The 14,517-nt window shown below is 36.1% G+C and overlaps 1 protein-coding gene across 4 annotated transcripts in view; it reads left to right on the top strand.

Moving 5' to 3' along the window:
- Positions 1-14,517, top strand: part of GABRA3 (gamma-aminobutyric acid type A receptor subunit alpha3) — a 323,693-nt gene that overhangs the window by 61,723 nt on the left and 247,453 nt on the right. For 2 of the 4 annotated variants that reach the window (XM_055338644.1, XM_055338643.1), the window contains exon 1: positions 1,996-2,000. The exons of the other annotated variants lie outside the window; for them this stretch is intronic. In XM_055338644.1, coding sequence (XP_055194619.1) covers positions 1,997-2,000 — 4 coding nt within the window. In that variant the 5' untranslated portion in view covers position 1,996. Of the gene's footprint in view, positions 1-1,995; positions 2,001-14,517 lie in introns of those variants that run through there. 4 annotated transcript variants of the gene reach the window in all.

Raw genomic sequence — 14,517 nt, 5'->3', positions numbered from 1 at the left:
ACTCCTGCTTTTTCCTGCACCATATATGTTCAAAGATGATAGATGTTTTTGCATGTCACTGGCTTCTCTGAGTGTACATTACAGTGAAATGCCTGTGGTGGCTGTTCAGGTATCAGGTTGTTTGAACATGTACCCTAATTCCACCTTTTTCATCATTGCCATCTGCTTCTAAAGAAATATGTCGTGTTTTTAAAAATCACCAACCTTGTCCATTTCAGGAAGCATACTGGCATGTTTATTTGCTTCTGTGTCATTGCTTTTGATTCATGCTATAGGTTTGTGTAGGTAAGTGTCATAATCAAGTGCTCAAATACTAGGTGTGGCTCTTAATGCAACACGGTCATCTGAGTATCTGGTGTCAGGTCTCCTTTGGCAAATCTAACTTCTAGTTATGGACAAAACTATTCACTCCTCTACCATGGCTTTTATGTAAAGCACAGTATCTGAGTATCAGATATCAGCACCACAACATGGTTTTCTTCTCCAAAAACAAGTTTTTATATCATAGCCTCTGTCTTGTGGCTCCTGTATCAAGACTGCTATAATATAGTATAGAGTGTTTTTGTTTACCTGTGTACATTATAATCAAATGATCAAGCATTGCTGATGGCTTTCATCAAGTGTTATGTGAACATATTTCATGGTGTCTCTATATGGTATTGACATCTGATTCTGAAACAATCATTTATGTATTGAGTTTATTTTGATTGTGTACCAAATTCATCTGTGATGTCTCCACTCATGGTTATTTTCTGTTGTACTTTGTCTCTTGACTCTAAATAGCTGTTGGTTCATCCTCTATAGTTATATGAAACTGCATAATGCATTCTACTTTTCTATTGTGTTTGAAGTTTTACTATAATGTTCTGTTTATTCATCATGTGTGTTAAAATGCACCATCACTGTCTGCTTTTTACTAAGAATGAAAATTTCTGTACCATAAATATCATTTTGTGCACCATGGGTATTTACCTCAATGTGTTTACTTCCTCCTTCGTCTTCAGTATCTACTCCTATACACTGGATGTCAGCTCATGTTGCAGGATCTTCTGAGTGTGCATCGTAGTCAAATGCTCAGACTCCTGTGGTGGCTGCTCATGCACCACGGATGTTTGAGCATGTGCTACGGTGTCTACTTTTGCTACATTGCCGCCTACTTCTGGACCAAAGCCATTTGTTCCTGTACTTTGTATTTTTAAATCTTATACCATGTCCATTTGAGGAAGCATGGCACCATCCGTGTATATGCACAGTGCTGACTCTGAAGTTAGAATGCTTGTATTTAATCCCAGTTCTGCCATTTAATAGCTTGGTGTCCTTGCACAAGTCATTTCACCCCTTTGTGTCCCTGTTTTCTCAACTGCAAAATAATAGTAATGGTAATACCTACCTCATAGGGTTGTTGTGAGGATTCAAAGTGTTACATGTAAAATGCTTAGATTAGTGCCTGGCATATGGTAAATGCTGACAATATTAAGTTAGTACGTCTTTTTGTTCTTTACTGTGATTGTCAGCCTGCATTCTGAGATTATCTGATTGTACGTCTCAGTCATATGCTACATTACTGGTGGTGGCTCTGCTTCCAACATGGTCATCTGATGTTATGCCTTATTTCTCCTTTCTGTAATAATGTCTCCCTCAATAAAGTCATTTATTGCTATGTTATGTTCTTCATTACTCATCACATCTACCTGAGCAAGAACAGCACAAAGACTGCTTTACCATTTCCACCTGTATTTGTATAATTGATATATGTTCAAAGCATATTGATGTGTGTCATGTTCAAACAATTAACAGTGATTGATTGATTTTGCATTGTGATCATCTGAGCATATATCATATTTTCCCTCCATTACCCTCTGCTCCTGGAGCAAGTAATTCCTTCCTGTGTTGTGGCTTTTTGATCTTATATTGTGATTATCTGTGCAATTTTTGCTAAGTGGTTATTTTCTTTGTTTTATATAGGTGTTGGCTCATTTTTCCTGGTGGTCTGAACATGCGTAAGGAATTTCTGTTCATATGATATGTTTGGGTTTATAGATTTCTACTCATATACTATGATTCTGTAAAAATGTAGTTATTGTCTACTTCTGAATTAGGAATGGAATCTTCTGTATCATGAATAACAGTTTATTAATTTTGACAGCATCTGGTTTGCCTATACCTGTGTCATCCTGGTATTAGCCCACATTGCAGGATGATTGGATTGTGCCTTGTGGTCAAATGTTCTACCTACTGTGGTGGCTGCTCATGCACCACGGATGTTTGATAATGGGCTATGAATCTACTTAGGCAACAGTGTTCACTGTCTGTGTGAACAATATGGCCATTAGCTTCTTTACTGTGTTTTTTTGATCACCCACCATATATATCAGAGATAGCACAGCATCATTGATATATAGTGTGGTTAGACTGATGTAAAAGTCACTTCTTACCTTTATACCTTAGTTTCCTCAATCCTAAAATAATAGTAATAGTAATACCTACCTCATGTACCTGTTGTGAAAGTAAAATAATTATTATATGTAAAGTTCTTAGTTCCTGGTATATAATAAGTACTAAATAAGTATGAACTATTATCATCATCATTGGCATTATTATTATACTAGTATTGTTTTCCTTTCTCTATATTATGAGTGATATCCTATGTTCTGAGATTGTCTTGGTTTACATTATAGTCAAATGTTTAAGCACTCATGGTATTTTCACAACACACAAATGTCTGAGCATTTGCCATGATGTCATGTATTGAGTAATTGCCATCTGCTCCTGGACCATTCCATGTCATCTTATTTTATAATTTCTTAATTATTGTATTAAGTCTACTTCAGTAAGTATTATTCTATGGCTTTCTCTACTTACTAACTTCTCTTATACTTATATGTGCATCATGTTTATCTGATATGCTCATATACCATGGTTTTTGTGTATGACATAATCATGTCTACTGTTGTAATGAGATTGCCATTTTCTGTTTTACAGAAATAAGTTTATGTAGCAAATTTATTTTGAACTCCCTTTTTATGGCTTCCAATTATTGCTGTCAGTTTCTTTTTTTTAATTTTTATTTATTTATGATAGTCACACACACAGAGAGAGAGAGGCAGAGACACAGGCAGAGGGAGAAGCAGGTTCCATGCACCAGGAGCCCGACGTGGGGGTGCATTCGATCCCGGGTCTCCAGGATCGTGCCCTGGGCCAAAGGCAGGCGCTAAATCGCTGCGCCACCCAGGGATCCCCTGTCAGTTTCTTTTTTAAATATTTTTTTATTTGAGAGAGAGAGAAAGAGAGAGAAAGAATGAATGAGCAGGGGGTGAGAAGAGGGAGAAGCAGGCTCTCCACTGAGCAGAAAACCTGCTGTGTGGTTCCATCCCAGGACTCTGGGATCATAACCTGAGCCAACGGCAGATGCTTAACCAACTGAGCCACCCAGGCATCCCTATTGCTGTCAGTTTCTATATTACCCTTTTGCTTCTCTATCCTGGCTCTTAGCATATAATTTGAAGTTATTTGATTGTACATTAGAAGCTCAAGTGCCAGGGATGTTTGTTCATGCCCCATTGCTATTTGAGTATATACTGTGATGTTTCCCTTTTCACTACTTGCACCTGCTTTTGCCCCCAAATTTCTGTTCCTGTATTGTATTTTTGATCTCATACCATATCCATGTGAACAAGCTCTAAACCATGATTCTCTGCTCCTTTAAGTTTTTGATCATTCACCATGCTTCCATTTGTGCCTTTTGATCATTCACCATACTCATACTCCATATGACATATCATACTTTTCTTAGCATGAATCATTATCATTTGATCCTATACTGAAAATGCCATCTTCTGTACCTTGGACTATGCATTAGCTTATGCATGTTGTTTTTCAGGTCCGGACTGAGGTATTCTTCTCCTTCACTGCTGTCTGCTCCTATACCATCTAAATAAATCATGGCTAAAAGCTTGTTTTGGAGTTTTCTGAGAAGTATTATGATTGTGTAGTGTTCATGGTCTCCTTTTGCCTTATTGCTATCTACTATATTCCTTCATATGTCAATTACTGCCTGCACTTGGGTGATAGATATCTGCTCTTGAATCATTGCTCTCTCCTCTATAATAACTAGCTGCTTGTTCACAGGGCTTTCTGATTGTGCATCATTTTCAGATGCTCACACTCCTATAGTGCATCTTCAAAATGCACTGTAGTTTCTTGGGTATGCACCATGGAATCTCCATTTACATTAATTCCTTTAGCTCTTGGAGCAAAGCCATTAAAAAAAACCTCATGATCCATGTTTTAATCACATAGCAGCATTTATGATTGCATCTTTACTATGTCCATTTATTCCTGCACTATGGCTGTTTCCTCCTGTTTCATAAATTTCAGTTAAGTTCTGAGATTGTTTGGTATGCATGATGGTCAAATTATCAAAAAGCTGTTGGTGGATATTCATGTGCCTTTTTGATCTATGCTAGAATGGTCCCTTTTTACACTATTACCCTCTATTTCTGGGTCAAACTCATTTGTTTCATGTTTTGTGCATGTTTAATTCATGCAGCATATATACCTCAGTAAGCAGATCATTAATATTATTTCCTTCTGTCTTAAGTTGTAGAAGTGTACTTCTTTACTATGTGCTTGAACTTTGATTGTCCATACCAGTCCTGAGAATGAAGGATTTTTTAAAAAGATTTATTTATTTATTCATGAGAGATACAGGGAGAGAAGCAGAGACACAGGCAGAGGGAGAAGCAGGATCCTCGCAGGAAGCCCGATGTGGGACTCGATCCCAGATCCTGGAATCATGCCCTGAGCCGAAGGAAGATTGCCCAACTGCTGAGCCACCCAGGCATCCTGAGAATGAAGGATTATAAGCATTAGATAATTGGCTCATGTACTATGATTGCCTACTTTTCTATCACTATTCTGCCCCTTTTTCATGTTCAAATGTCTACTGCTTCACGCCTTTCAGCATGTATTGCAGATTGTTTCAGTGTTCATCATGATCAACTGCTCAAACTTAAGTAGTAGCTGTTTTTGAACCATGGGTGCTTAAATATGTATCAGTGTACTCTTGCATTGTTGCATCTGTTCCTGAAGCAAGTTCATTTGTTTCAGTGTTTTTAAATTATATGCAATATCTATCTGAATAATTACTATTCTATCATTATGTGCTCCAGCACTACTATGACATGTTCCATGGTTGAATGACTTCATGGTAATATCATGGATTCTTTAATTCACCATGGTCATCTACTCATTTACCATTGACACTTTAGCATGCTTCCTGAGTCTATTAAAATATTAATGATTTCTCAAACACAATGGTTGTCAACTTATATATATGAATATCTGCTCCTTTATGATCAAGTTCATTTGAGCACATGTAAGTTGATAATCCATAGTTGGGTCCTGATTATCATAACAGATCACTAATTCCTTTGGTTCTATGGCTAAACTCTTAGTAATGTCTATTTATCCACTGTAGCAATCTTATATAGGCAATGTACCATGATCAGAGGGGCACTCATATTGGTTATATGCTCCGATACCATAGTTATTCTCAGAGCGTTTCTATGTTCAATTCCATTCCCTGTTTTAACTGGTATTGTGACCTTTAGTGAGTCACTGCCCAAGTGAGTTTGGGCAAAAACTTACCTTTCTGGATTACATATCCTGGTTTTGCACATATTTATATATCATATACATTTTCCCCATGTGAAAAGAGTTTTAAAATGTAATCTTCATTTATATAACATTAATCGTTTTACCAATTTCTTAATATATTTAAATTATTTTAAATTTCACTAATATAGTATTATATTGTAATAAATATTTTAAACATGAATTATGTTTTGCATTTCTGAATTTTTCTGTATAGTAGATTCCTAGAAGTAGAGTTGTAGAATCAGAGCATTTTTATAGACTTATTATTCATGCTGCCAAATTATTTTCAAGGAAAGTTGTATAGACTTATGCTCTCCTTAGCATAAAATTCCTTTCTTGTCCTGTCTTTAACAGGACTGTTTACCATTTTTTATTATGTTTTTAATTTAATTTTAATTCCATTATAGTCAACATATAGTGTTGTATTAGTTTCTGGTGTACAATATAGTGATTCAACAATTCTATACATTACTAAGTGCTCATCTTGATAAGTATACCCTTTAATTCACATCACGTATTTTACCCATCCCCCACCCCCATCAACTTCCCCTCTGGTAACCATCATTTTTTTCTCTTTAGTTAAGAGTCTGTTTCTTGGTTTGTCTCTCTCTCTTTTTTCTCTTTGCTTGCTTTGATTCTTAAATTCTATATATGAGTGAAATTATATGCTATTTGTCTTTCTGACTAATTTCACTTAGAGTTGTACTCTAACTCCATCTACGTTGTTGCAAATGGCAAGGTTTCATTCGTTTGTTTGGCTGAATAACATTCCACTGTGTGTGTGTGGTGTGTGTGTGTGTAATCACTTCTTTATCCATTCATCTATCCATAGACACTTGGGCTACTTCCGAAATATCTTGGTTATTGAAAATGCTGCTATAAACATAGGGGTGCATGTATCCCCTTGAATTAGTATTTTTGTATTCTTTGGGTAAATACCCAGTAGTGTGATTGCTGGATCATAGGGTAGTTCTTTTTTTAACTTTTTGAGGAAACTCCATACTGTTTTCCAGAGTGGCTACACCAGTTTTCATTCCTACCAACACTACAAGAGAATTTCCCTTTCTGCACATCCTCGCCAATACCTATTGTTTCTTGTGTTGTTCATTTTAGCCATTCTGACAGTAGTGAGATACTATTTCATTGTAGTTTTGATTTGCATTTCCCTGATGATGAGTGATGTTGAGTATCTTTTCATGTGTTTGTTAGTCATCTGAATGTCTTCCTTGGAGAAATGTCTTTTCATGTCTTTCTGTTTTTTTAACCAGGTTATTCATTTTTTGGGTGTTGAATTTCATAAGTTCTTTATATATTTTGGATACTAACCTTTTATCAGATGTTATTTGCAAATATCCTACCAGTCCATAGGTTGCCTTTTAGTTTTATTGATTGTTTCCTTTGCTGTGTAAAAGCTTTTTATTTTGATGTAGTCCCAATAGTTTAGTTTTGCTTTCGTTTCCTTTGCCTCAGGAGACATATCTAGAAAAATATTGCTAACAGTTGATGTCAAAGAAATTACTGCCTGTACTCACTTCTAGGATTTATATGGTTTCAAGTCCCACATTTAGGTCTTTAATCCGTTTTGAATTTATTTTTGTGCATAAGAAAGTGGTCTAGTTTCATTTTTTTTTTTGCTTGTTGCTATCCAGTTTTCCCAGCACCATTTGCTGAAAAGACTGTCTCTTTCCTATTATAACTTCTTTCCTGCTTTGTCAAAGATTAGTTGACCATAGAGTCAAGGGTACTTTTCTGGGTTTTCTATTCTGTTCTATTGACCTATATGTCTGTTTTTGTGCTGGTATTATACTGTTTTGACTATTAAAGCCTTGTAATATAACTTGAAGTCTGCAATTATGATGCTTCCATCTTTGCTTTTCTTTTTCAAGACTGTTTTGGCTATTTGGGGTCTTCTGTGGTTCCATATGAATTTTAGAGTTGTTTGTTCTAGTTCTGTGAAAAATGCTGTTGATATTTTGATAGGGATTGCATTAAATGTGTAGATTGCTTTGGGTAGTATAGACATTTTAACAATACCTGTTTCAGTCCATGAGCATCGAATGTCCTTCCATTTCTTTGTGTCATCTTCAGTTTTCTTTGTCATTGTTTTATACTTTTCAGATTACAGGCTTTCAACCTCTTTGGTTAAGTTTTTTCCTAAGTATTTTACATTTTTAGTGCAACTTTAAATGGGATTGTTTTATTAATTTCTGTTTCTGCAGCTTCATCATTAGCGTATAGAAATACAACAGATTTCTCTGGATTGATTTTAGCCTATCACTTCACTGATCATTTATCAGTTCATGTAAGTAGTCTTTAGGGCTTTCTATACAGAGTCTCATGTAATGTGCAAATAGTGAGAGTTTTACATCTTCCTTTTTGATTTAGTTGCTTTTTATTTTCTTATGTTGTCTAATTGCTATGTTTAGAATTTATAGTATTTTGAATAAAAGTGGTGAAAGTGGACATCATTTTCTTGTTCCTGACCTTTGAAGAAAAGCTCTCAGATTTTCCCCATTGAGGATGATGTTCATTGTGTGTTTTGCATATAAAGTCTTTATTATATTGGGGTATGCTCCCTCTAAACCTACTTTGCTGAGAGTTTTTATCATGAATGGATGTTGTACTTTGTCAAATGCTTTTTCTGCATTTATTGAAATGATCATATATGGTCTTGATGCATTCTCTTATTGATGTGATGTATCATGTTGATTGACTTGCAAATATTGAAACACCCTTGTATCCCAAGAATAAATCTCACTTGATCATGGCAAATGATTTTTTTAAATGTGTTGTTGAATTCAGTTTGCTGATATATTGTTGAGGATTTTTGCATCTATGTTCATTAGGGATGTATACCTGAAGTTCTCTTTTCTAGTGGTGTCTTTATATGGTTTTGATATCACAGAAATGATGGATATGTAGAATGAATTTGGAAATTTTCTTTCCTTTTCTATTTTTTTGGATAGTTTGAGAAGAATAGTTATTATCTCTTCTTAAATGTTTGGTAAAATTTACCTATGAAGCTCTCTGGTCCTGGACTTTTGTTTGTTTGGAGTTTTTTTTTTTTATTACTGATTTCATGTCATTGCTGGTAATCATTCTGTTCAAATTTCCTATTATTTCCTACTTCAGTTTTGGTAGGTTATATGTTTCTAGGAATTTATCCATTTCTTCTATGTTGTACAATGTTTTGGCATATAGTTTTTCATAATATTCTCTTAAAATTGTATTTGTGTGATGTTGTTATTTTTCCTCTTTCATTTCTGATTTGTTTGAGTCCTCTCTCTTTTTTTGGTGAGTCTGGATAGGGGTTTATCATTTTAAAAAAATCTTTGCAAAGAACCAATTCCTGGTTTCATTCTATATTTTTTAGTTTCTATAACATTTTTTTCTTTCTTTTTTCTCCACATTATTTGTTTGTTTATTTATTTATTTATTTATTTATTTATTTATTTATTTAATTGGAGTTCAATTTGCCAACATAAGGCATAACACCCAGTGCTCATCCTGTCAAGTGCCCCCCTCGGTGCCTGTCACCCAGTCACTCCCACCCCCCGCCCACCTTCCTTTCCACTACTCCTTGTTCATTTCCCAGAGTTAGGAGTCTCTCATGTTCTGTCTCCCTTTCTGATATTTCACACTCATTTTTTCTCCTTTCCCCTTTATTCCCTTTCACTATTTTTTATATTCCCTAAATGAATGAGACCATATAATGTTTGTCCTTCTCCGATTAACTTATTTCACTCAGCATAATACCCTCCAGTTCCATCCATGTTGAAGCAAATGGTGGGTATTTGTCGTTTCTAATGGCTGAGTAATATTCCATTGTATCCATAGAACACATCTTCTTTATCCATTCATCTTTCGATGGACACCAAGGCTCCTTCCACATATGGCTATTGTGGACATTGCTGCTATAAACATCGGGGTGCAGGTGTCCCGGCGTTTCATTGCATCTGCATCTTTGGAGTAAATCCCTAGGAGTGCAATTGCTAGGTCCTAGAGCAGATCTATTTTTAACTCTTTGAGGAACCTCCACACAGTTTTCCAGAGTGGCTGCCCCAGTTCACATTCCCACCAACAGTGCAAGAGGGTTCTCCTTTCTCCACATCCTCTCCAACATGTGTTGTTTCCTGCCTTGTTAATTTTCCCCATTCTCACTGGTGTGAGGTGGTATCTCATTGTGGTTATGATTTGTAGTTCCCTGATGGCAAGTGATGCGGAGCATTTTCTCATGTGTTTGTTGGCCATGTCTATGTCTTCCTTTGTGAAATTTCTGTTCATGTCTTTTGCCCATTTCATGATTGGATTGTTTGTTTCTTTGCTGTTGAGTTTAATAAGTTCTTTATAGGTCTCGGATACTAGTCCTTTATCTGATCGTCATTTGCAAATATCTTCTCCCATTCTGTAGGTTGTCCTTTAGTTTTGTTGACTATAACATTTATTTCTAATCTAATCTTTATCATTTTCTTCCTTCTGCTGGTTTGGGATTTTGTTTGTTATTTTTCAGCTCCTTCAGATATAAGGTTAGGTTGTTTATTTGAGATATTTCTTGCTTCTTGAGGTAGACCTGTATTGCTATAAACTTCCCTCTTAGTATTGCTTTTGCTGCATCCCAAAGGGATGTTTGTTTCCATGTACTTTTTGATTTCTTCTTTGCTCTCATGGCTGACCTATTAATTAAAAAATATTTTATTTATTTATTTATTTGAGAGAGAGAGAGAGAGAGAGAGAGAGAGAGAGAGAGAGAGAACACAAGCAGGGAGAGTGGCAGGGAGAGGGAGAAGCTGACTTCCCACTGGGCAGAGTCCAATATTGGGCTTGATCCTAGACTGGGAGTATGACCTGAACCAAGGCAGACACTTAACCAACTGAACCATGCAGGTGCCCAGACCCATTCATTGTTTAGTAGCATGCTATTTAACCTCCATTAATTTGTCTCATTTCCAGATTTTTTCTTGTGGTCGATTTCCAGTTTCGTAGTGTTATGGTCAGAAAAGGTGAAAGATAGGACCTAAATCTTTTTGAATTTGAGACTTGTGTTGTGGCCTAATATGTAATCTATTGTATAGCATGTTCCAGGTGCATTTGAAAAAATGTGTATTCTCCTGTATTAGGATGAAATGTCTGAATGCATCTGTTAAATCCATCTGGTCCAGTGTGTCATTCAAAGCCACTATTTCCTTACTGATTTTCTATTTGCATGATCTGTCCATTGATGTGAGTGGGGTATTAACATCCCCTACTATTATTGTATTACTACTGATTAGTTCCTTTATGTTGTTATTAATTATTTTATGTATTTACATGCTCACATGTTGGGTGCATAAATATTTACAATTATGATATCTTCTTGTTGGATGGTACCTATTATTTTTTAATGATTTATTTATTTATTTTAGAAAGAGAGTGAAAGTAAGCACAAGTGGGAGAGATGGGATAGGGAGAGAGAATCCCAGGTCGACTCCACACTGAGTGCAGAACCCAATGCAGGCCTCAGTCTCACAACCCTGAGATCCCAACATGAGCTCAAACTGAGAGTCGGCACTTAACTGACTGCACAACCCAGGTGCCCCATCCCCCTTTTAATCATATAGCATCCTTCTTACGGTCTTTGTTTTATAGTCTATTTTGTCCAGTATACTTATTGGTACCCTGGCTTTCTTTTCACTTCCATTTGCTTGATAAATGTTTTTTCCTTCCTTTTCTTTTAATCTGCAGGTGTCTTTAGGCCTGAAATGAGTCTCTTGTAGGCAGCATATAGATGAATCTTTTTTTTTTAAATACACTATAATACTCGATGTCTTTTGATTGGAACATTTAGTTCATTTACATCTAAAGTAATTATTGATAGTTACATATGCATTGCCATTTTGCTACTTTTATGGTTTTTTGTAGTTTTTCTCTGATTCTTATCTCACTTGCTTTCATTGTTTACTGGCTTTCGTTAGTGATGTACTTGGAATCATTTATTTTACACATATCTATTACTGGTTTTTAATTTTTGATTTGTGGTTACTATTACATTTGTATATAACGTCTGCATATAGCATTCTATATGAAATTGATGGTCACTTAAGTTTGAGCCCTTTCTTTACTCCTCTACCGCCTCCCCATTTTTAGGTATATGGTGTCATATTTTATATCCTTTATTTTGTGAATCCCTTGACTGATTTTTATAGAAATAATTATTTGTACTACTTTTGTGTTTCTTACTTTTCATATTCTCACTTATGTCTTTCCTTTCTATTCAAAGAATCCTCTTTCATATTTCTTATAGGGCTGGTTTAGTGCTCCTGAATTCCTATAGTTTTTGTTTGAGAAATTCTTTACCTCTCCTTCTATTCTGAATGATAGCCTTGCTGGATAGAGTATTCTTGTCTGCAGATTTTTCCCTTACAGCACTTTGAATATATCGTGTCACTGTATTCTAGCCTGTAAAGTTTCTGCTGAAAAGTCTGCTCATAGCCTCACAAGGTTTCCTTTGTGTATAACTGTCTCTTTTCTCTTGATACTTTTAGAATTTTTTCTTTTTCACTACTTTTCCCCATTCTAATTGCTACGTTTCTTGATGTGGACCTCCTTGGGTAAATTGTTGGGGATCTTTGTGCCTCATGGATCTGGATAGCTGTTTCCTTCCCCAGATTTGGGAAATTTTCAGCTATTATTTCTTCAAATAAAATTTCTGTCTCCTTTTTCTCTCTTCTGGTATCCCAATAATATGAGTGTTATTACACTTGATGGAGTCGCTCAGTTCCCTAAGTCTATTCTCAACTTGTGTATTTTTTTTCCTCTCACTTGAGTAATACTCAGGTTGATTTCTTTCCTGTTCTCGGGCTTCCATTTCACTGATTCGTTCTTCTGCTTCATTTATCCTGCTGTTTATTCCATCAAGTATATTTTTGATTTCATTTATTTTGTTCTTCAACTCTTACTGGTTCTTTTTTATTTCTTTGTTATGGGTTGCACTGATGTCCTCTACTCTTATCTCAAGTCCAGGGAGTATCTTTATGATCATTACTTTAAATTCCCTATCCAGCATATTACTTATGTCCATTTTGCTTAGGTCTCTTGCTGTGGTTTTGTCCTCTGCTTTTATTTGGGACATATTCCTCTGTTTCCTAATTTTATATAACTCTCTGTGTCTGTTTCTCCCTGTTAGGAAAGTCAGCTGTGTCTTCTTATTCTTAAAGGTAGCAATTGCCCTGCAGTGCAATGTCCCCTGTTCTCCATTACCTGACACTTCAGGGAGTGTCCTCTGTGTGTGTTGCCCTTGCCCTGCTCTTGGGTCCTGGTGCACCCCCTTTAGTCATCCACAGAGGTTCTCTTTGCCTGTTGTGGGTAGTGTTTGGTCCCAGCCACAGCGGAGCACATTTTAACAAGGAGTGTGCTGGTCTGCCTGTGAAATGAGACGTCCTATTGTTGGTGGAATTGAGGCCCTGCAAAATATATGGGTCAGGAGATATGGTGTTGGCAGTGTTTTTGCCAGTCTTCTGGGGATGGGGATCTGCAGCAAGGGCACTGAGGCAAGCATGACTGGGAAAGGTGGGTCCGCTGAGTCATAGGAGGCCAGGGCTTGGTGTAAGCATGAGAGTAGGGTATGTAGGTGGTGGGCTGGTTATTGTAGATGGCCATGTGTTTATGCTGGGGTGGGGAGGGGAGTGGCACCTGCCAGCTCCCTTTGTTCCTGGAGGAGTCTACCTGCGATCCCTTCCTCTCTGAAATATGCTCTGAGATGAGTAAATAACTCTCTATCCCATATGTCTAGCAGTAGAAATGTGGATCATGGATATGTGTGTTATCAACTTGACAATCTACTGCCAAACTTTTCTCTAAGGAGTTTGTGACGTTTTAGACACCTGCCAAGAGTGTAGGAGAATTCCTTTTGCTTCATATCTTTGTCGAACTTGATGTTTCTGAGACTTTAAAATTTTTGTCAGTCAATGGAGGTGTAATGAGAATTTATTATGGCTCTAATTTTAATTTCCATGATTACTAATAAAACACTTTTTCTTGAAGTTAACAATAATTTGTAGTTCCTCTTTTGTGAAGTACCTCTTCAAGTCTTTTGTCCATTTTTGTTATTGGATTTTCTCTCTTTCTTATGGTATTATAGGAATTCTTCACATATTTTAGATGTTTTAACAAATAAATGTATGTTTGTGACAAGAATATACCATTTTATGAGCTTCTTTTACTCTTTTTCTTATGTCTTTTGATGAACAGAGCTCTGAATTTTAATATGTTGTTTTATTAGTTGCTTCCTTTATAATTTACACTTTGTGTATGCTTAATAAATATTTTCTTACTTTAGTTTGTGAAGAAGTTCGCTTTTATTATGTGGTCTTATAATTTTGACTTTCATGTTTAAATCTTCAACCCACCTTTAATAAATTTTTTCATGCTCTTGGTAAGGTTCCAATTTAATTGTTGTATGAGGTATGAAAATAAACAATGATCTTAGCACCATTTATTGAAAATCCTGTATTTACCAGACAATTCTTCAGTGCTACCTCAGCCATAAATCAAATGTCCATATATGCCTAGATTTTTTTCCTGAATATACTTTTCTCTTTGCCTCTCCTGGCATCAATACCCTTCTGCCCCATTACAATTTTTAAAATCAATCTTGATATTAGTAGATAAAATCCTGTTACTGTATTCTTCTTTAAGACTTCAGAAAGAGGGACACTTGGGTTGCTCGGTGATTGGGTGTCTGCCTTTGGCTCAGGTCATGATCCTGGAATCCGGGATCAAGTCTTGCATTGGGCTCCTGTGAGGAGCCTGCTTCTCCTTCTGCCTATGTCTCTGCCTCTCTCTCTCTTTCTGTCTCTCTCATGAATAAATAAATCTTTAAAA

This window comes from Nyctereutes procyonoides, unplaced genomic scaffold, assembly GCF_905146905.1.
Source record: "Nyctereutes procyonoides isolate TBG_1078 unplaced genomic scaffold, NYPRO_anot_genome, whole genome shotgun sequence".
NCBI lineage: Eukaryota > Metazoa > Chordata > Mammalia > Carnivora > Canidae > Nyctereutes > Nyctereutes procyonoides.
Note: the sequence above shows the minus strand (reverse complement) of the source record. Positions and strands in the feature narration are given on the sequence as shown.